This window comes from Mirounga leonina, unplaced genomic scaffold (assembly GCF_011800145.1).
Source record: "Mirounga leonina isolate KUSES-001 unplaced genomic scaffold, KU_Mleo_1.0 Mir_174, whole genome shotgun sequence".
Classification (NCBI taxonomy): domain Eukaryota; kingdom Metazoa; phylum Chordata; class Mammalia; order Carnivora; family Phocidae; genus Mirounga; species Mirounga leonina.
In genome coordinates, this window is record NW_023270451.1 from 28,609,530 (window position 1) to 28,634,018 (window position 24,489).

The following is a 24,489-nucleotide window of genomic DNA, read 5'->3' on the forward strand; positions in this document are numbered from 1 at the left end:
AGTTGTATCTTTGGGATAAAAATTTATCTTTGCATGTGCATGTTAAACTGAAAAGCAAAAGATTTGAAAGACAAATCACCATTTGAAAACTAAATATTATAATGTATTGAAATAATATATTAGTTAAGTATGCTATCTCTTTCAAAAGGAAATACGGGTCACTAGACTTTTTTGATTATGAAAATTTTATATACACTTTTTTTTACAAAGATTTTCTTTTCTAAAACTGATCTCAGCAGCTAACTGTAGTATAATTCACTTATTTTGGTTAGCCTCTCATCAGATACTAATATTGTGACATTTTATTGGCATGGAGTTCCTTACTTAAGCATTCTACTTTTAAAATAGGAGATTTCAAACTCATCGACTGTATATGCAAACAGTTAAAAAGTCCAAGGTACAAAGTAGCATGAAAATAGAAACATTTAAGAGCTTGTTAGGAGAGTACAATTTTGAGGTTGGGGGTAATTCTTGGGAATTTTCAAGATCTTGTTTTATTTCTGCATGGAAAAGAAGTTTATAGTGTCTAATGTACATAGCAAAAGCCGGCAAAAGAAAATTTTCCTGAAATCTTGTGTTGTGGTTCAAGTATAGCTCTTGGCTCTAAGTTATCCCCTGAGAGAGGATCAGGTCAATGGCTGCAGGCTACATACCTCTGCAGGTGCTCCCATTGTATTCTCAACCAGTAATACTTGACAAATTTTTGGCACAAAATTTTTTTACCATTTTTACCATATCAAAGTCTCATAAAGTCACTGAAAGTCATGGGAAGTTGCAGAAAGGACACTTAAGGTGATTACATGCTAAAAAAGATGTGTAACGTTTAAGGTAGACAATAGTTTTGTGGAGAGAGGGTTTGAATCACAGAAGTGAACTCCTACTGACTCATTTCACTACAGAATTGAAAAGGATGTCTCTGTATAGATCTTCTGGGCATCGAGGAGTAAGACATTTAACCCTCTGCTACTTTTTTTCTTAAACATTTATTGTGTCCTTTTTTTCCCCCCTCTCTTGCTCTCTCATCTGTGTAAAAATATGTGTCTAAGTAAATGAAAAGAAATCTGTTCAGGGATCAAAGAATAGGAAAGGAGAAACCAATTACTAGGTATTGAGTGAATAAAGGAAAACATCAAAGAAAAAAATGCTATATAAATGCTAGATGGGTTTAACCCTAATTGTCCTCTTTGTTGGGTAGGAATGGCATTTTTCTTTTTGGCTGTTAGGGACACAGCAAGCGTTAGCTACTGCTGTTGGGCTGAATGCAGGGTTTGCACATGTATTAGTAGGTAGGCAATCAATCCATTATTAAAAAGATAGCTAGCTTTTCTCAGGGCTATTATTTAATACTACTGCATCCATGGGAATGGATAAAATGGGATATGAGTTGTTTATTCCAATTCCTGCAGAGAGAGCTCTATTCTCCCTAAAGACAGTATTTACTAGAATGTTATGATTTGAATCCCTAATTGTCACCACAGTATTCAAACATAATATTAATGCATAAGAGTAAATTCATCTAGGCTCCTGGATAACTGAAATTAGTTATTTCTCAGGGTTTTACTCACATTTCATTTAAGAAATTAAGGACTCTATTTATACCTCTGTTCTATAGTCATGTTTTTAAATTGGTTTTGTATGATTTGGGTTTAGCTTTCACAAAGCTCTCAGCTATTCATGGTAGATTTCATTCTGATCCATGAGGACATTTATATGTACACTTGCAAAAAAGGAGATATATTAATCAACTAGAAGTAGATCAAAGCTCTCCAGCCAATATATGACTATAATAATGTTCAGTAATACTAATGTTCTTTTCATAATGGTTACATTACTTTGATGTTACTAGTTTCAAAAGCAAATTAATTCAGATGTAAAATTTATAATTAAAGTACGAATTCACTAAATTATGTTATAAGATGGTGGTGAGTGGAATTTATTAAGTAAACAACTCGTTTTCAGCACACTCAGGAGCTCCGTTCCCATGGACAGATATAACGAAGTTGTTAGGGCCATATGATAAAGATATCAAATGGATTAAGATATTTCCATCTCGAGTTTTCTCAGGAGTTGGAACAATTTACCATGGGCTTATATAACCTCTGGGATGTTTAGATAGAAGTTATGGTCACCATGTCTACGGAACCCTAATGAGGTCATAAGCTCCTCTCTATGTGTTCAAGATCTATGGAGGCTCCTGCTTATCTTGGTTCATGTTTAACCCAGTGGGGCTTAGATGCAGGAGGAGTTAAAACCTGTCAGGAATGTGAGTACCCATTTGGTATGGAAGTCAGACAAAATCATTACAACATGAAGTGTAGCCTCATGAAAGCTAAAAAAAGCCAACAACTATGTTTCCTCACATTTCATAAGGTCATACTTAGAAATGATGACATTACTTTTATAAATTGGAGAATTAATAGTTACAATTCTCTGTACCTCAAAGATATAATGGAAGACTTCATTCCTTTGTTTGAATTTCAAGCTCTCATCCAGACCTGAGTACTTAGACTCTCACAGCTGGATATTAGATCCTAATATCAAAATCTGCTACCAAACCACATGTGATCAATGTTTAGCAACAGAAAGAATAAATGATGGCTCTTGGCAGGTGTCCCAGGCAACACAAAATTCACATGAAATTACAAAAGATGATGAGTAGTCTGATTAAGATTTATTGCCTTTATTCACCTTGATTACTTACTGTTCCCCAAGCATTTCTTTCAAAATAGGCTAATTAGCATACCTTTGGGCTCCAAGCAGAACAAAACACAGGAAATTATGTGTAGAAATCAGTAGTTGGACAGTGTTTCTTTTCAAGAGGGTGCTTAGCAGCCTCTGAATAGTGCAGAAAAACATCTGTTGGCAATGAGCTGCATTGAGCACAGGTCACTTGGCTCAGCATGAATCGAAATTATTAGGGAAGACTTTACTTGCAGAGATATAACACAGTATCCCCTCACCTCTGCACAATATTTCAGGTCAACCGACTTGCCGTCACTTCGAACACAATCCAACATCCTTGTTTTAATGCCATTTCCACAAACTGCCTTCTCACTCAACTGGCACGTACTCCAGTCTGAAAGGAAAGGGAGCCCATCAGAACAGAAAGCTATGTAGGAAACAGATTTCAAATGAAACTCTGATGACCTGAATCCCATATTTAATTCACAACTGCTTCCTAAGCCGCACAATCAATCATCCCACATGCAGAACATATGGGTCCCGGCTTTGAACATATCAAGAGTCAAATGGACTTGCTGGGGTTGCACATAGCTACAGGGATTATTCTTGAGGCAGATGTCTTCTTGACCATCTTGACAGCTAGCCATTTGTTGATATCGTGAAACTGGCTTTGGCCTGCAGATCAAATGTCACTTAAAAATTTGTTTTCCTAATAAAAGGAGAAATTTAAAACTTAACATTATTTTTATTTTAGCCAAACAGTCATAATTTTTAACGGGTGGCATTTTAACTGTGTCATTACACTCAAATAAAATACTATTTCACTTACTGTCCATACTTAGAATGTTTTAAAATATACACTTATTTATTTCAAAATCACTTTGGCCATATCTATTTAATTCTTTCATTTCATGTCTTTTGCAAAGTAATCCTTTCATCTTTCTCTCCAGGGTAGCATAGCATGTCCCGGAGAATTGTGACTTCCTTTGTATCATCAAAGGAAACTGAAGAGAAAAACCTAAGGGAACAAAAGGCCAATCTGATGGCTGTGTGTTTTGTATAAGGTTTGGAGTTTATTTTAGTGTGAGAATGACTTGGGAAAAATTCCAAAATAAGCTTCGGGGTTGCCCCGCATCATATAAACTAACACATTCTCTTTTTTCCTAGAGTATGTGCCTTGATGGTATGGAGATGAGAGTTATGGAAAAAAATGGAATTCATAATAAACCTTTTTTTCAGAAAAAACCAACAACCCACTTACCCTTTTTCATCTGTACCTTTGATAATACAGGAATATTAGTATCTTCTTCATATACTTTTTGGTAGCTTAAAATTGCCAACATTTTTACATAAGACTAATTGTGCTTATAAACTGCCCCCACACCAAGAATTGTCCTGGTATGTCACAGCAATTAAACATTTTCTGAAGATGTTTATCTTTCATTAAACCTGATAATTATGGGAAAGATGTATCTTTTACTTGCACCTTCCCAAAGTGGGAGGATGTCTTAGACCATTCACAATCTACCTTAAGGACTCAATGTTTGTGTGATACTTTCATTCTCTATATCTTAATGTTTATTAAAAACAGGTAACTATTTCTGTCATTATATAAAGAATTATCTCTGGGAAAGTAAGCAGCATGTCCAAGAGGGACATAGATGGAGATGAACAGTACTTACAGGAATGCTGCTGAGCTGAAACATGGGATTTGGCTTTTGTCTCGGTGATGAGGTGACTATGCACGTACCTGTTACATTATAATCATAGTGGAAGCAGTTTTTGTTTAGGTTACAAGGTTCCTTCTCAACAGCATTAGGGCAGGCTCTTCCTTCATCAGCAGGTTGTCTGATGGGATCAGCTGACCTTTGCCGGAAATTGCTTTGATTGCAAGGCTGACAAAGAAAAATACAGCTCCTCAGGAAGGTGAATACTCAGCCACACGAGAGCTAATATATTAGGGAGAGCATTGGAGCTGGAGTGAGACTGTTGGGGCCACTGGCTAACTTGAACAATCTCATTACACCTCAGTTTCATCATCTATAAAATCGAGGTGTTAGATGAGTTTCCGATGTCCCATCTAGCTATAAGATGCTTAAGAGTCCGTGTGTCAAATACTAATAGATACACCACATCACATATATGCAAATGCATGCATCTGATCATATTATGTGATTAATTATATTTATAATTAATATAACTATATATTCATTATGAATTAATGATAGTAATGATAACTGTAATTATATTAATATATAATTAGTGATCTGCATCACTAATATAGAATTAAAAATCAATCAATCTATCGAATTTAGATTCTTGGACCTGAAAAACCATTTTAAGGGTGACTTTAAATAACTAGCGTTCAGTGACCTTGATTTTCCTAATGGGCACATCCCCATGCACAGGAACACAATTCAGCAGTTGAAAAAGACTAGCTTGCCATTCTGCTACTGGCACCGTCTTGTTCTGAAAACATCTGGTTTCTAAGAACAGGAACTTCAAATCCGAGGCTATAGAATTAGAACAAAGATCATCTGCATACCCTTGTGAAACAGTTGACTCCCTGTTGCTATTTAACCTGTATCCAAGTCAACTGGCAGCTCCATTTTGCTCCTGCTCTATCAGTTGGCTGCTAATCAGCTCCTTTAATAATGTTAACACTGAGATAGAAAATGAATTTCGCCTTGAAAACATGCATCATAAATTCTTTGAAACTGTCTTATATTGTATTTCAGCAAATCAATTCCACATTGGATGTATTCTTCCTGGGCTTTTTGATGCCATTTTGAAATGTGCAGCTTTACAAAGGTTCCCCGGGCCAAGCCAAATTTCCTAAATCCTAAACAGCATGTTCTGTTTCAAATGACTCTTCCCAGGGTCCCACGGAAGAGCCCCTACGGGCTGTTGAAATCTAGAAGCTTTGTGTGATTTGAAACTCTCAGCTGGCTTTGCAGGCCCACAGAGACACAGAGTCTGTGTGTGGAAAGAGATTCACTGACACACAGCTTTCTTCTTTCGATTCCCTTTTTTGCCAGATCTTTTGCGTTTTAGTGTTAATACTCCGGCTGCAGTATACCCACAGTGTGAAAGATTATTCCCACAATTTAAATAATATGGATTGGGCAAAAAGCAAGGGATGACAATAACCCGACACCATTAAAGTACTTTTACTAGAGCTTCATTCTTTTTCCCTTTACCTGGAGGGATTCATTATCACCAGTGAAGTTTTTAACATGCTGTGTATTTATAAGCCAATCTGAAGGCATTTTGTGCGGGTCCAGGAGGAGGATGGAGGAGCATAAAGCTTGCAAGAGGTTGAGCTGTTCTAGCGTGTGCCAAAACACAGCCGACTTTAAATGGCACAGTCACAGAATGAGGTAGCCAAGAAAACACCCTTGCCTTGGTAACTAATTTGGTAACTAATTTAGCAATTAGAGCATTAAAGCTTTAGGCTTTAGTGGTAAGGAATTAAGTAAACGCTCTTGATAAATGGTTAATCATCTCACCAAAGTGCATCGGGTCCACGGACCCCATTCAGATATCACGCAATCCTCGGGACACGGTAATTTGCACTCTCTAGAGCCCAGGGGCATCTCTTCTGGATCACAGAGGTAATCTTCTACATGGTCAGAAGGACCATCCGCTGTGTTCTGCATGCATCTAGAAGAAAACATACCTATTCAGTGAAGGAACCAGGACACTTAGAACAATGGCCAACCCATTCCATAGATGGTTCTTTCTAAGACATCATTATGGGGTTGGGAGGTGGCAAGGTTTGCATTTGATAAATAAAATTCTCCAAACATGAAGACATAAAAGGATCTCTGCCTCCCATAAATACTTGCAGAGCTTCAGCATTATATAAAATGTACACTTCCTTGTATCATCATACTCTTTTAAAATTATAGCCCATGTGATTTATAAACTCTGTATGTCTTCCTCTGAAAGAAGAGGGACTTTTACACTCATATATGATGCACCAACTAATGAGGACTGGTCCACAGAGATTCATTGAGGAACTTATTTTTGGAATTTTGGAATACAATGCACTTTTTTCTTCAGAAGGAAATGGCAGATTCCACAGAGAAAGTAGATTCGTACCTGATGGAAGATGAGGCACACTGAACTTTTTTAGTGAGAGGTTTCATTAAGTATTTTCAAAAGTAACTGATGGCATTTATCAAGTTATTTTGTCATTTAAAAAGTAATTTTAGCCTCCTGTATGCTGATAACTTAAAAGAAAGCCAGAAGTGAAAACACAATTATAGTAGCAATAACACAAATGCTCTAAATGTGGTTGTTTGAATCTTCCTCTATCTTGACCTTTTTTTATTGTTAGTTTTCTTTCTAACAGAACAAATTCAAACATCTTATTATGTTTCATTCTTTTGTAAGCAGTCATGGAAGGCTTGTTTACTCATCTCTCGGGGATCTAATTAACGTGGCTAGTACCAGACTTCACTCTCAGTGTAGTTAATAATCTCTCCAGGCACTTTTCTAGTGGAAGAGAAAAACTTTATCCCTCATCTATAACTCAGAGAAGGTCTACCAAAGTAATGGGTTTGGGAAGAGAGTACATTGTTGGAGCTAAAAAGGCAGGCTTGTGTTCTTAAGCCTCTCAAAGCCATAGCAATGTTTTAAACTGTCGGTTAAACTACATTATCAGTTATACCTGGAATCTCACCTTTTCCCAGGGATTTACAATCAGTGGGGACATTGCATTTTCACAAATCTACTCTACAGAATTCCTTTCTCTACAGTGCTGCCCAATTTAAGAGAAATGTTGTTTTCCTGTGGGATACATTTAATGACGGGAAAACTGTGCTGTTGGTCATGCCTTAATTGGGTTTGTAGTCTGAAAAAATACCTCTACGAATACCTACCTCTGCATTTTTTTTGTGTGTGGCATGTATTGGATAAAAATAGAAAAGAGCAACCACAAAAATATGCACAGGTAGATATTTATTTGATTTCATTGCTGAAGAAAAAATTATAAATTTCTTTGGGAGAATTTTAGTTTTCCAGGAAAAAGTTCTATCTTTGATGGCATTTTAAAAATATCCTGTTGACAGCAACTTTGAGAGGACATGGAGCAGCTTTGAGATGACCTGGAACAGGGTTTAATGCTCAAAAGTTGGGTTTGCTGCTAAGGCAAGATTGTATTCATGGTAGGCACTCACACAGTGTACAAGGATTAACTTGCAAAATTACCTATTGATCCAGAGTTAAAGACAGACGTTCAATACTCTATTAAGTAGTTATGTACATAAAACCACATTTTTACAGGCTTTTCTCCTTTAATTCTTTATTATACAGCTAATTTATTCAGTTTAGGAAAATCAGAAGAAACAAAAAAAGTCACATGATTCTATCTCTGACTGAGATAGAATCTCTCTATGTAAGCATATATTTTACTTCATTAAATAGAGCAAATTTTACCTACTATTTGTACTGTTTAAAAAATCAATAATACATTATGAACATCTCTTCATATCATTAACATTTTTTCTAAGATATAATTTTTTTTAAAGATTTCTTTATTTGAGCGGGTGAGGGGCAGAGAGAGAGAACCCAAGCCAATTCTTCCCTCAGCACAGAGCCAACGCGGGGTTTGATTTCAGGAGCTTGAGAGCTGAAACCAAGGGTCAGATGCTTAACAGACTGTACCACCTGGGCGCCCCAACTAAGATATAATTTTTAATGACTATATTTGAATGACATCATTTCAACGTGCCGCAACTGTTAAAAATGTCCTTATTGTTGACATTCAGATTATTTATGTTTTATTTACTTTATTTGGTATTAATCAGTTTTTAAAATTACTCTAGAAAACAGAATAAATATTTGGATCAAGTTTTAAGCACAAAGGAAGGCACTTTAAGTTCATTTGCTTTCTTTAAATTCTTGGCCTTTTTCCTTTCCATCGGACAGGGAATTATGCTATGAGAAAACTCAACTGTGTTAGAAATACATAGTGCAGAACCGAGCTGGAGGCAAAGGGTGGGACAGAGGCCAGCCACAGGTATGACAATAAGGAGGTACACTGTCTGCAGAGAATTCAAAAGCGACAGTAAAAATAACCAAATCTGTTGCTTTTTATTATCTCTTTTTTATTATCACCAGGTGCTAGAAATTCTAAAAAAAAAAAAAAAAATGTCTGTGAAAAATATCCCTTCCCACCAGGGAAAATCACTTCTGCCACCAGCCTTTGATGTACATACCATCCTGAAAGAGAAAGAATGACATTGGATAAATTGGTACCTGCTTTCTTATAGACTCATCTATCCTGAAATGTCACCCAATGCTTGCATATAAGCAGGACATTTTGACCTTAATTAGCAGAGGATAAGGTTAGAAAAGTTTACTACTCAACCTGTAACAAATAGGAACATTATTACATGATCAGAGATCACAATCGATACTGACCTTCTCTTTTCTCTATTGACATTAAAGATGTTTACTGAAAAAATAAATTGATCTCAAAAGTTACTTTGCTTAAGATGTAGCAGGAAATGTTGAGAGTATTTATTTATAAAGCAAGAAAAAGCAACATCTACAAAGATCATTGAAGGGAAAGCTAAAAGAACAGTTCTTTATTATAATTTTTCTTACAAAAAACCAAATTGATCAAAATCTTTTTATGGGGAAAATATTTTTAAATTTGAAGGAGAAAATTTAAATTTGGAAGGGAAGGGTGGAAAATGGAATCTCTGTCTTTTCCTTATATTTCCCTACCAACTTATTACCTTCCAACCCCTCATCCACCTTTATTAAGTTCCTCAGAAAAATAGCTTGAGAGTTCAGAGGGCTTGTGAAAAAAGAAATAGAGATTATTTTTATTGGAAACAAAGTTATACAGATTGTGCCAAAGTTTTACAATACAAATGTTAATTCGCTCTACTTTTCTATTGAGAAATACAAATCTTAAATTCATGGAAAGTTAGGTCAGAGCTTGTCCACAACATGAACTGTCGAGTTTTGGATGTTTTGACATTTGTCTTAACTGTGTGTCACTCAGCAGGGTTAGAAGAAACTGGTATAAAGAGTGACAAATCTGTTGCTTTACTAGATGGGTGCTCTTGGTAAATTACTTAGTACTTCTGAATCTATTCTATAAAGTGGAGATAATAAAACCTCATACACTTGTTTCGTAGGGTTCCAGAACCCTTAAGAGCCATATGCAGATACCGCAGGGAAAATTTAATGAGTATCCAAACTGTATTAGGTGTTAGGGAATTTCTATGACTATGACAGGGTCTCGGTTTGGAGAAAGCTATAGAGTTTAACAAAAATGACAGACAGTAAATGGATCTTTCCAAAACAATGAGGGGTACATGGGGTACTATGGAGCAACACTGCTCAACAGAACTTTCTGTGCTGATGGAGAAGCTCTATACCTCTGGTGTCTGACAGAATTAGCCACCTCTGGCTACGGAACACTTGAAATGTGTCTAGTGTGGCTGAGGAACTGTATTTTTAATTTAACTTTAGTTTAAATTTAAAATGAAATAGCCCCACGTGGCTAGTGGTTACCCTACTGGGCAGTGCGCCCACAGAACAAATGAGCAGCACTAGGTATTAGGGAAGGCTTCCTGGAGGAGTTGAGAGTAGTCACAAGTTTGCCAGTTTGAGGATACAAAGGAGCAAGAGTTTACAACAGTTTATCACTAAAAAGCAGTCGGAAATATTTTTGGCTTTTAAGAACAAAGTCATTGGGGTTGGAAAAACTGAATTAGTTCAGCTTGCATTCAATATGTGGCTCTTTCTTTTCAGGAGCACCTTGAAGTGAGGCTTCCAGTCAGAGGCCCCGTGTAACAACCTGCTGCTTGGAGCAGATCCCCTTGGAGCATTCCACGAACGCAGATTCCCTAGAAATAAAGCTGAAGACAGTCGGATGCAGGAAACTGGGGAGGAGTAAGGGCCGTACCTCACTTTTCGGGTCTGCACGCCTTCTCCACAGTTATCCCGCATGTTGACAAAGGTCACTTTGCAGATGCTCCACGGCTCTGGGACCCATATATACTGGCTGCAGTCACTGTGGCAAGGGACCACCTCATACACCTGAAACACACACAGTTCTCAGGGATTTCTCTGCAGGGAACCCGATGGGCGCAACTGGGAGCCCTTCACCTCCACGACGAACACTGTATTCCTGTTTAGCTGTTTTCATTCCTCTCCTTTACGACAGGCTCATTATTCTAAGACAGGACTATGGAAAACCTCTTGGGAATTCCAGCAGTAATGGGCAGGGCTAGCTGTGTTGTATTCTCTTGATCCTTGATCATCTATCACATTACAGTTGCACATGTGACCTGACGAAGCACCGGGGATACCCCACACACTGCCCCGTACTGCCCCCCACTGCACAGTATTGTAATTTCATGGGCCATCTGCTTGTTCACGGTGTTGTGGGTCTTCAACACTTAGGCCAGAGTGCTCCTATGTTAGGCATTCTATAGAGATTTGTTGAATAGATGAATGAATGAATAAATGAATGAATGAATTAAATAAGCATATAAAAGTAGCTGTTTTCAAAGGAATATAACTTGGCCTGTTTTCCAAACGAATGTACATAGCAATAAGAATTTACATATTTTTTGCATTCTGTATGTGCAACTAAATTAAACGATAAATAATAAGAAATAAAACCATTTTAAAACTAACCCTTAAGCATTTAGGGCTTGGAAACAAGGTCTGAAATTGGCCTCGTATTACCCAGTTACAGCCCAAAGCAGGGAGGGTCCACATGACACAAAGCCAATTGTCTTGCTCCTGTCCACAAAGCCTGAAAGCCCCACAGTTAGGCTGGTGTGTTTGGTTTCAGGATTTTAGAACAATGAACCAATTATGCTTTTTTCTCAGTGAGAAGAATGACTAAGCCAAGGAAATAAACTGTAATCCACTGCAACACAGCTGACTCAACCATTAAAGAAAAATGTCTTTTAAAATAATTTCAAAATCTATGGTAATTCAACATTATTGCCTATTTCACACACAACACACACTAGTATATGTATGTTTTGTGTAACTATATAATTCCAGAAAATATAGATATAAATAGCCCTTTGGAGCTATTTTGTGCAAATTTTAGTGAGTAAATAAAGTTGACCTATTCAAGAAGTAAGAATGGAATAGTAAGAATAAAGACTATGCACTGTTGGAATAAGAACCTATCATTATTGTTATAAATTATCACCTCCACATTGGGTACTGCATTAAAATCGTACTAAGTACTACAGAGTAAAACATTACCCTACAACTTGTGCGGAAGGGAAAAACTGAAGGAGAAATGCCATTTTCCCTAATCTTTCAATGGCTTTCATTCTAATCTCCTACACTGGACTGAATACAAATCAGTTCAGAGCAACTTCCTGCCACCCACCTTCAGCCCACCTGCACCTTTACCTCTCCCCCCCGAGAAGCATGACAGCATTAACAAGAGATGTCACTGCCTTTTCAAGGCTGGTGAAGTGAAGCTTGTTCTCCCCACCCCTGCACCTCAGCCCTGATACTGAAGTGAGAAAACACAGGTAGCATGCTGGGGCAGGGGTGGGTGGGGGGAAACAGCTGCAGAACAAAAATTCTATGGAAAATGAGGCATTTTCTCCCTGTAAAAGATAAAAGACAGTAGCAGGAAAAGAAATACATTCTCTGAAGTCGGGAGTGAAAAAGAAAGCAAGCAGTATTTTTCCATGAACCAGGAGGTTTAGAAGTTCTTACCTGGGCCTGGTGTAGTGTTCAACAGGAATGAAGAAAAGGGAGAGGAAAAAGATAAGGAAAAACGTCAGTATACTGGATGAAAAAATTCATGTTCTAAGTTAAAATATTATTTTACCTACACATAAAAGCCAACTTTTTTTTTTTTTTTTTTTTTTTTGGTAAATGATTACAATATCTTCATTAAGCCTTGGGGGAGAGAAAAAGCAACTCATTATTGTTTAAAGTGAAGATATACAAAGGAGTATTATAAACAACACAGCCAAAGAAAAGATTAGATGGGCAGGATGAAGAAATCTTAAAAAACTGAGTAGACCTTAAAATACATATATCATGGGGGATAGATAAATTGTGAGTGAAATCTATCCATAGATTGATTGATTAATCTATTGATTTTAATCCATCCATCCACCTACATTTCTTGGGATGAGAATTTGCTTCCTCAATCAGAAAATGGTACTTCAAAGACCATTACCAAGTGAATGGACCACTGATTGTGTTATTGAGGAATATATAATTGTGATAAAAAAAATCCATGTGATTTACAATTTTCAAAGTTAACACAAACCTTTGTATGTTCTTTCCTAATATTTTACTGATAAGGTCCTAGAAATTTCTATTTTTAAATGCAGAACATCTGTATTCAGAGTCAGGAATCTACCATTTCTTGTTTTAGCTTTAATTTTTAGTTGTTAATAACTTAATATACCACCAGTAAGATGATTAACAAGTACCTAAATGTCCCCATCAAACTCTGCATTAAATTTTACCAGAGTTGGAGAGTGACAGAAAAATGGCTTAGGTAAAAGACTTTTCATAGCAAAAACAACTTGGCAGAAGGTCCTGAACCTTTGAAAATTCGCTAGTAAAAAAACGCTGAGGCAAACACAGCTTATTTTAATTGAAAGGTTCATTGGCTGTACGTACACACACACACACACACACACACACACACACACACACTGAGCCTATACATTTATGTAGAATTTCTCTTTATTAGGACCAGGGAGCAGAAGTTATTATAAGTTAAGTTTACCTATGGATATTTAAGATTTTGAAATTTGTAGAAGAATATTCCTTTGCATTATAAAGCTTACATTGCAGTTATTGTGTTTAATTAGGGTTATGTTAACTGAATTTTCTTCTTTGCAAATATTCACTCTGGCAGGAAAACTCATTGACCAGTAGATGGCAGCAGTACTGCTTATTAGTCACCGATGGTTGCCTTGGAGGGCACATTCAGCAACTTCACTCGGAAAAAAAAAATCAAGATTTTTTCAGAGTAGTACTTCCTACGGCATTTAATTCTCCACTTTCTTTGTCCTTAATTTCTTTATTCAAAATTTATTTTTATTTTCTCTAGACTGTACCTTTATTTTACCTTATTATTTTTGAAGATCTAATTGGCTTTCCCATGTGATTCATGAATTCGGCGGCATCCCATTTAGCAGGTGGAGGGGAGCACCCTACAGTATATCTTTATTATCATTAACAATTTAAGTTAATGTGGGAAGTAAAGTATGTGTACTGGTAAGCAGTGTGTTTGGAGATTAAAATTAATCTATGTGTGCATGAAACCTATCTGCATATTTAAAGTTGGTTCATATATATGATTTGGCTCATTTGATTGTGACACTATAAATACATATCTTAACATCTACACATACTATATTAAGTTTATTCTTTGTTAATTCACATGTAGGTCAAACATGATAATAATTGCCTATATCTTATATTACATTTGAATTAGTCACAATTCCCTCTATCAGTCTTTTTATTTTATATCTCCAATAGAACACAAGTAACAACTATTAACAGCAGCTAATGAAATGAACATACAAAAATCAAATAAGGTTCCAAATAAAATTCAAAAGGTCAAAGACTAAATTGGTAGAGAACATAGTTACACTGACTTTGAAGTCATCTTTATATCTTTTTTAACATATTTTGTATCAAACAAATTTAAATGACAAAATTCATATTTCCTAGTTTTATTTTTTGATTTTTTTAAAGATTTTATTTATTTATTTGAGAGACAGAGAGTGAGAGAGAGAGAGAGAGCACAAGAGGGGGGAGTGGGAGAGGGAGAAGCAGACTCCCTGCTGAGCAGGTAGCCTGATGCGGGACTCGATCCTGGGACTCCAGGATCATGACCTGAGCCGAAGGCAGTCGCTTAACCAACTGAGCCACCCAGGCGCCCCATATTTTTTGATTTTTTTAGAGAGGGATGGAGAGAGAGAGTATGAGGGGCAGAGAGAGAGGGAGAGAGAATCTTAAGCCGTCTCCACACCCAGCACAAGCCAGAGGAGGAGCTCAATCTCACAACCCTGAGATCCTGACCTGAGCTGATACAAAGACATTCAACCAACTGAGCCACTCAGGAGGACCCCCCCAACCTTCTTTTTAGAGAGGGAGTAGGATGGGAGGGAGGGAGGGGGGAGAGGGGGAGAGAGAGAGATCTCCTAGTTTTAGATCCAAATCCAAATACTCTCTTTCATTTTAAGTAGTTGGTAATTGAGATGTCTTTTCTGAGAGTCTAGGGGAACTATAATAATGAGACAGTCTTGCTCTCAGCACACAGCTAGATACAATTTTATGATATTATTTTAAAGGTAGGTGTCATTTTAATTTCCATTTCCATTTTTCATATGCATATACATGCAAGGTACTAAATCTCCTAATGCAAAGATAATGTATCTGATTTGGGATTATAAGAACACACATATATTTACTCAGGCATTCTAAGGATAAAATAGGTCAAATTTCTTATTCAGGGCTATTGTTTATTCTTCTCCATTTTGGAGGAAAAAAAATAGATCATTGTGAATCTAAATAACATGTTAATATTCTCAGTATTAGAATCAATGGTAGAAAATACCTGGTTGACATGGTCCAGTTTGGGGCAAGGCCTCCCTCCATTATAGGGTTTTTCACGCAACCATTTAGACCGAACCTTGACGCCACTCCCACAGGACTTACTGCAGCGAGACCAGTTGGACCACTCGCTGAGCTTGCAGTCAGAGGGACAGGGAATGATGCAAGCCTCTTCAATGTAACCTGAGTGGAAACAAGCCAGATGTGAGTCCTCTCCTCCACATGTGACCTGCCCACTACCACCCACCATTCTAGCTCATTTAGAAGGTCCAAGTTTGACTTGACAGCAACATGCAAATGCAAATATGTCTGCGTTGTGAGGAACTCAAATTAAATTCTGCAGGAAAATGACACGTACGTACAGTGACTCTGTTAAAATAACAGCTGAGCAGTGGCCATATGATCTGTTTAGGATTCATGCTCACCATATTTCAACATTTCTGACTTTCTGACAGCTCATGTTTAATTGACAATAACCTGTTGGCTGCTATATCGTTCTCAGGCTGTCAGAATGATACATTAAAAAAAATTATAACAGCTTTCTATAAAATTCTCTGTGTTAATGTCACACAAGCCAAAGTGTTTGAGTCCATGAAATATTCTTCCTCAAGAAGAGAGCCAGACCCTCTCAATCAACATCCAAAAGGAACCGTTTAACTTAGCACCTTATGTTTCCCCTTTGAAAATCAAATCTGGAGAAGAAAAATGAAGGATGTTAAATAATGTCTCATAGTTTTTAGTGCTGTCAATTTCAAAACAATTTCACATCTTGCATTCATTGTATTCTCTTGAAAATCTTCTAAATGTATTGGGCAGGTATTGATATTCTACTGGACAGATAGGAAAACAAATGCGGAAAGATAATTGACAAGTGCAGGATCACATAGTAAGAGATGGGGTCTAGTCCAGTATTCATTCCATCAAATCACACAGTCAATTAACTTAATAGTCTACAGATGTGATTTGAGAAATGGGTGCATTTTCCTGGAACAGTCCCTATTACCAATTTGGCATTTCACAATATCAATTCATCACTAGTATTCTCCAGGCAAATATGTGGAAAAAGCAAAATTTCCTTTGGTCAAGAGTCAAATGCATGGTTGTTCTGGGTAACACTCTGATGTGCAGAGGGTTTGCTCTTGTACCATTTTAGATTAGCATCAAGGATCTGATTTTGAAAATGGTAATAATATAAACAACTTGTACTAGGGAACTCTAGGTTGGTTTACAATTTTTTTTTATTGAGAAATAATTCATACACTGTAAAAGTTAGCTCATGTTTTGGTTTTTAATATATTCACTGAGTCATACAATCATCACCACTATCTAATTTTAGAACATGTTCCTCGCCACAAAAAGAAACTCTATACCCATTAGCAGTCACCTCCCGTTTTCCCCTCCCCCAGCATCTGGCAACAACTCATCCACTTTCTGTCCCTAAGAATTCACCTGTTCTGGACATTTCATAGAATGAAAGCAAACATTCCGCGGTCTTTTTTGATTGGCTTATTTCACTTAGTATAATGTTTTCAGGGTTCATCTATGTTATAGCATGTGTTAGTACTTCACTCCTTTTTATGACTGAGTAGTGTTCCATTGTATGGATAGATCATATTTTGTTTATCCACTCATCAGCAGATGGATATTTTAGTTCTTTCCCTATTTTGTGTATTATGAATAATGCTGCTGTGAATGTTTGTGTATCAGTTTCTGTGTGAACATGTTTTTAATTCTTGTGGGTATATATCTAGGAGTGGAATTGCTGGGTCATATTGTAACTCTATATTTAACTTTTTGAGGAAGTGCCAAACTGTTTTCTAAAGCACACTATTTTACAATACCACTAGCAAGGTATAAGTGTTCCAATTTCTACATTTGTCAAAACTTGTCTTTTTTATTTTAGTGTCCTTTGAAGAACAAAATTTTAACTGTCAATGAGGCTAATTTACCTATTTTTTCTTTGGTTGCTTGAGCTCTGATGTCACATCTAGAAAATTATTACCTAATCCAAAGTAATTAAGATTTACATCTATGTTTTCTTCTAAGAGTTATACAGTTTTAGCTCTCATATTTAGGTATATAATTCACTTAATTTTTGTGTATGCTAAAAGGTGTAGGGGGTCCAACTTCATTCTTTTGTATGTGATTATCAAGCTATTCCAGGTCTATTTGTTGAAAAGACTATTTTTTTTTCTACATTGAATTATTTTGTTGAAAATTAACTGACCATAAATGTAAGGGTTTATGTCTAGATTCTAAATGTCATTCCATTGATCTCTATGCCAATACCACACCATCTTGATTGCTGTAACTTTGTAGTAAGTTTCGAAGTCAGGATGCGTGAGTCCTCCTACTTTGTTCTTACTTTTCAAGATAGTTTTGGCTTTTTTGGGTCCCTTACATTTCCATATGCATCTTGGAATCAGCTTGTCAATCTCTGTCCACAAAGGCAGCTAAGATTTTGATAGGAATTGTGTTGAACAGCTTGATCAATTTGGGAGTATTGCCATTTTAACAACCCAGATACATGGGATTTCTTTCCATTTATTTAGGTCCTTAATTCCTTTCAATGATGTTGTGCAGTTTTTGTGTACACATCTTGTACTTCTTTCGTTAAATCTATTCCCAAGTATTTCATTCGTTTTATTGTAGGTAGATTTAAAACAGAACCAACAAACACTGATTTCTTTTATTATAGTGAAACAAGACCACCTAAAAACCATTATGACAAATTTAATCCAGAAGCTTGTGACCACAGTGTCCTGGATTGAGACAGTGTTAAAGAGCCAGCCAGTTATTACACAGTATTTCCCAGTCTTGCCTTATCATAAATTTCCTGGAACACATGCTAAAAGTCCAGGCTTCCAGCAACCCCAAACATTATGATACAGTTCACTTGGGATAGGGTCTCACTTTTGGAAATTTAATGTTGTGTTTATTCAGCACTCCCTCTTTTATATTGAAATTTTTTTATCAAGGTAATTGTGGATTCACATACAATTGCAAGAAATAATATAGCGAGATCCCTTGTCTACTTACTCAGTTTCTTATAATAGTAACTATAGTACAATTTCAACCAAGATACTGAGATTGATATAACCCACTGAGCTTGAATATTCAAGTTCACCAGTCAAATGTGTACCCATTTATGCACGGATGAGTGTGTAGGACAGAAATTAGGGAATGCTGCTGTAAGACACAGGCAGAATCAGTAGAATCTGGATAAGAAGTAGATCTGTAGCATATTTTTATATATATTTTATGTTTTTGTCAGATATATATCAGCTGTTTTAAACTTAGTCTCCAAACACAAAAATGCATTTTTTGGTACAATTTCATAAGTACGAAGTTTGCTGAACACACACATGAATCCAAAGCCCTCTTTGTGCCCTCTTCCAATCACTATCCCTTCCCACATGTGCAACCACCATCCTGATTTCTCACAATGCCGAATTGTTTTAAAAACTTTATATAAATGGAATCATACTGTGTATATCCATATATGCAAGCTTTCTTTCATTCTACAATGTGGTGTGAGGTTCATCCATATAGTTGCATGTTGTTGAAGACTATTCATTCATTCTTTCCTGCTTTGTCAAAGATTAATTGACCATACACTTGTGGGTTCGTTTCTGGGTTTTCCATTCTGTTCCATTGATCTATGTGTCTATTTTTTGTGCCAGTACCATATTGTTTTGATCACTACAGCTGTGCAATATAACTTGAGGTCCAGAATTGTGATACCTCCAGCTTTTCTTTTCTTTTTCAAGATTGCTTTGGCTGTTCAGGATCTTTTGTGGTTCCATACACATTTTAGGATTGTCTGTTCTTGTTCTGTGAAAAATACTATTGGTATTTTGATAGGCATTGCATTAAATGTGTAGAGTGCTTTGGGAAGTATAGACATTTTAATAATATTTGTTCTTCCAATCCATAAGCAGGGAATGTCTTTCCATTTCTTTTTGTCATCTTCAGTTTCTTTCATCAGTGTTTTATAGTTTTCAGAGTACATGTCTTTTGCCTCTTTGGTTAGATTTATTCCTAGTATCTTATGGTTTTTCATGCAATTGTAAATGGGATCAATTCCTTAATTTCTCTTTCTGCTGCTTCATTATTGGTGTATAGAAATGCAATAGATTTCTGTATGTTGCTTTTGTATCCTGCAACATTACTCAATTTGTTTATCAGTTCTAGCAATTTTTGGTGAAGTTTCGGGTTTTCTATATAGAGTACCATGTCATCTGCAAATAGTGAAAGTTTGACTTATTCCTTGCCAATGTGGATGTCTTTTAGTTCTTTTTGTTGTCTGGTTGCTGAGGCTAGGACTTCCAGTACTATGTTAAATAACAGTGGTGAGAGTGGACATCCCTGTCTTGTTTCTGACCATAGAGGGAAAGCTCTGTTTTTCTCCATTGAGGATGGTATTAAACTGTGGATTTTTCATATATGGCCTTTATTATGCTGAAGTGTGTTCCCTCTATCCCTACTTTGTTGAGGTTTTTTTTTTTTTTTATCATGAATGGATGTTGGTACTTTGTCAAATGCTTTTTCTGCATCTATTGAGAGGATCATATAGTTCTTATCCTTTCTTTTATTAATGCAGTGTATTACATTGATCTGCGAATATGGAACCACCCTTGCATCCCAGGAATAAATCCCACTTGATTGTGGTGAATGATTTTTTTTTATGTATTGTTGGACTCAGTTTGCTAGTATTTTACTGAGAATTTTGGCATCCATGTTCATCAGTGATATTGGCCTATAGTTCTCTCTTTTAGTGGAGTCTTTATCTGGTTTGGGTATCAGGGTAATGCTGGCCTCACAGAATGAGTTTGGAAGTTTTCCTTCCTTTTCTATTTTTTGGAATAGTTTGAGAAGAATAGATATTAACTCTTCTTTAAATGTTCAGTAGAAGAAGCCAGCTGGTCCTGGATTTTGTTTGTTGAGAGTTTTTGATTACTGATTCAATTTTTTTTTTTGCTGGTTATTGGTCTGTTCAGGTTTTCTATTTCTTCTGTTTCGGTTTTGGTAGTTTATATCTAGGAATTCATCCATTTCTTCCAGGTTGTCCAATTTGCTGGCATATAGTTTTTCATAATATTCTGTTATAACTGTACTTCTGTGGTATTGGTTGTTCGTTCTCTCTTGTTTGTGATTTTATTTGAGTCCTTTCTCTTTTCTTTTTGGTAAGTCTGGCTACAGGTGTATCAGCCTTTGTAATTTTTTTCAAAGAACCAGCTCCTGGTGTCATTGATCTGTTCTATTATTTTTTTAAATTTCTATATCATTTATTTCTGTTCTAATCCTTATTATTTCCTTCTTTCTATTGGATTTAGGCTTCATGTGTTGTTCTTTTTCTAGCTCCTTTAAGTATAAATTCAGGTTGTTTATTTGAGATTTTTCTTACTTCTTAAGGTAGGCCTGTATTGCTATATACCTCCCTAGTGGGACCACTTTTGCTACATCCCAAAGGTTTTAGACCATTGTGTTTTCATTTTCATTTGTTTCTATGTTGTTGTTGTTTTTTAATTTCTTCTTTGGTTTCCTGGTTGGCCCATTCATTGTTTACTAGCATGTTGTTTAACCTCCATGTATTTGTGTTCTTTCCAGATTTTTTCTTGTGGTTGATTTTTAGTTTCATAGCATTGTGGTCAGAAAAGGTGCATGGTATGACTTCAATCTTTTTGTACTTGTTGAGGCCTGCTTTGTGAATGAGTATGTGATCTATTCTGGAGAATGCTTCAATGTGCACTTGAAAAGAATGTGTATTCTGCTGTTTTAGGATGGAATGTTCTGATTAAATCTGTTAAGTCCATCTGGTCCAGTGTGTCATTCAAAGCCATTGTTTTCTTGTTTATTTTCTGTTTAGATGATCTGTCCATTGATGTAAGTGGGTCTTAAAGTCCCCTACTGTTATTGTTTTATTATCAATAAGTTCCTTATGTTTGGGTGCTCCCATATTGGGTGCATAAATATTTACAATTGTTAGATTTTCTTTTTGGATTATCTCCTTTATTATGATATACTGCCTTCTTTATCTTTTGTTACAAAGGCAATAAATTATTGAAATATTTCTAGAAGAATTGCATTTTCCCACCTTCAAAATGATGAGAAAAGTAAACTTTTAACCTTTTGTTATTTAGTACTCATAGTTGAAAGTAGAATCACAGGATCATTCATGTCACTACTTCACAAAGTAACAGATAAATGGATAGTCTTTCTTTCCATTTTATTTGTTGGAAGATTATGGCATGAGTGAGAGTTAACATGTATGACTTCAGACTGATTCATATTGTATTACTCAGTAAGCAAATATGAAACTTTTATGTCTGATCTTCCAATAGCATATTCCAGAAAACAGCTCTCAAATAAAATTCAACCTATTAAATTGTTAAAAGATATAAATTAGGCACTGGCATAAAGACAAAACTGCAAAAGAGTATAATTAATGCTCAGCATTCCATTTTTATTTTCCAGTGTAACAACACTCAATAATTGCCTGTCATGTTTATCTAACACAATTAAAATCCTTAATGCTACTAGTAAATTGCTAGATAAGCATTCCCTTGCCTTCTCAGCTAAGATCATTTTTGAGGGCAATTAACACCAAACAATCATAGGTGATGGAAAGACAGAAATATTTCATGCGTTTTAAGGCTAAATAAACTGCTGGATCTTGTAGCAATTTATGCCTTCTGAGGAATGCTGGAATAAAACAAATGACTTCACAATTAGGGTGTTAAAACTTTTAGTAGTTCAACACCGAATTTGACACATGGAAAATCAACCTCCTGACTTCTGATCATATTTTTTGTATCCTGTATCTATTCTGGCCACTCTTCCAGGTTGAAATAAGAACAAAACACTAGCAAGCTTTAAGTGGCAACTGGAGGACATACTGCTTTTGAGATACATCCGATCACCTCTTTCATTTGAATTATGAATGCACAGATAAAGCAGCTTTCAACAACCTTCACAGTTACTATATTGTATTGTTGAAAGGTGCACTGCTGATAAAGAATTCATTTTAAAAGCACATGGAAAATATTGGTTGGTTCTGATTTACAGCTGTTTGAATGAGCAACTTTGGCACTCTAACTGAAACTTTTGGATTAATCTCAAAAGCAACCTCAAAAAATCTCTCCTACTTTAATGTATATTCTATGCACATGACTGCAACCAGGAATGAGACAAATTAGCTAGAACTTTATTATTGTCCTCATGGGTTTAAAAATATTGAAAAAGATCATTAAAAAATTCTCAAATGAATATTCTTTTATAATTATATATTGAGGACTGATAACTCAATCCAGGAAAACCAAATTCCTATATGTATCCAAACTCCTATCATCAAATGTTCTATCCAGATTCATATAGTCAATGTATGAAAAGGTATGAATCAACCTTGGGCAATTACGATTTTCACGGTGAAGTATTCAGGAAAATATAACTACAATGAAATGCTATTTTAAATTTATATTTATTTGCTTTATATACATATGAAGGCCTATCTCTTCATATCTGCTAGGTACTTAAGAATTTTCTTGAAGTTTCAACATCAGTGTTCATGGCTATGGGGTTCTGTTGCTGTTATTATTCCAATACTGGGAGTTACCCAATGACTAGGCATTCAGATTCACTTAGGTACAGCTATGTACAAGTTTATTATCAAGGCCATTTCTTATTGCCAACTCTAAAGCTTTCTGTTGTATAATAAGGGATTTGGCTGTTCTTTGTCTTTGATTCCTGGGAGGTAGCCTCCAAATCCCGAAATTTCCTGAATCTTTCTTATTCGTGGTGGTTTCTTGGACTACAGGTGAGTTTATGTTGAAGAGATGTCTGAGGACATGGGGCTGGTCACACCACAAAAACAGAACAAGTTTAGAGGGTTGGGGCTTTAAGCCATGTGATATCCACCCAATCTCTGGGGGCAGATTGGGGGACAGATTGAGCTCAACCATGTGCCCAGTGAATCGATTAATCATGTCTACATAATGAAGCCTCAACAAAAGCTCTTGATACCAAAGCTCAGGTGAGCTTTCTGGCAGATAATATACATTGATATGTAGAGAGGGCCATGCCTCCTGGATCCATGGGGAGAGAACATGGAAGCCTTGTGTTTGGGACCCTCCCAGATCTTTCCTATTTGTCTCTTATTTTGCCACTGCCTCCTCTTTTCTTTCTTTCTTTCTTTCTTTTTTTTTTTTAGAGAGGGAGAGAGAGGATCTTAAGCAGGTTCCATGCCCAGTGCAGAGCCCAAGGTGGGGCTCCATCAGGACCTGAGCCGAAATCAAGAGTCAGATGTTTACCTGACTGAGTCACAAAGGCGTCCCTGGCTACTTCTGATTTGTATCCTTTTGCTATAATAAGACTCTAATTATAAGTCCAGTTGACCCTGAAGAGCGTGGGGGTTATGGGAACTGACTCCCTGTACAGCTGAAAATCCTTGTATAATTTTGACTCCCCCAAAACCTAACTACTAACAGCCTATTGTTGACCGGAAGTCTTATGGATAACATAAACAGTTGATTAACACATATTTTATATATTGTTTATATTATATTCTGTATTCTTAAAAAAGTAAGGTGGACCAAAAGAGAATGTTAAGAAAATCATAAGGAAGAGAAAATACACTTACAGTCCTGTACTGCACTTATCGAAACAAATCTGTGTACAAGTGGACCCACATAGTTACAGTTGTGTTGTTCAAGGGTCAACTGCACAGTGCTTTCCTAAGTTCTCTGAGCTGTTCCAGTAAACCTGAGGGGGTAGTGGGACCTCCAAATCTGTCCAGCATGTCAGTAGTAAGGGTGGCCTGGGGAGCCCTGAACTTGCAGCTAATGTCTGAAGGGCTGAGCAGTCTTGTGGAGGACGGAGCCCTTAACTGGTGGAGTTTGGCTTAAATCCAGGTAGTTGGTGCCAGAATTACACTGCATTTTCAGACATAACTTTTTATCTAAAAGGTAAATAAACTTATTTATAAAAGACCCTGTATCTATAGTTTACTTATTCAACCAAAACAAAACCTTGGGAATAATTACATACATTAAAGCATTTATGGACCTTCTCCCCAGATTTAACATTTATAATTTTAACTAATCCCACATTAAAAATGAGAGAGCAGAGCTAAAAAGCTGACTTTGGGAATAAGGCTTTGTCAGCAATGTAAATATATTTGATGGAATGTTGAGACGATGAAGCAATGGGAAATAA

At 36.3% G+C, this 24,489-nt stretch overlaps 1 protein-coding gene across 5 annotated transcripts in view; it reads right to left on the minus strand.

Annotated features, from left to right (window-relative positions):
- The window catches only part of THSD7A (thrombospondin type 1 domain containing 7A), a 441,557-nt gene that overhangs the window by 25,686 nt on the left and 391,382 nt on the right, over window positions 1–24,489 (minus strand). For all 5 annotated transcript variants that reach the window (XM_035020648.1, XM_035020650.1, XM_035020649.1 and 2 more), the window contains 6 exons: window positions 15,281–15,459; window positions 12,406–12,411; window positions 10,613–10,746; window positions 6,192–6,345; window positions 4,433–4,577; window positions 2,961–3,076 (listed from right to left, as the gene is read on the minus strand). In XM_035020648.1, coding sequence (XP_034876539.1) covers window positions 2,961–3,076; window positions 4,433–4,577; window positions 6,192–6,345; window positions 10,613–10,746; window positions 12,406–12,411; window positions 15,281–15,459 — 734 coding nt within the window. The remainder of the gene's footprint in view (window positions 1–2,960; window positions 3,077–4,432; window positions 4,578–6,191; window positions 6,346–10,612; window positions 10,747–12,405; window positions 12,412–15,280; window positions 15,460–24,489) is intronic.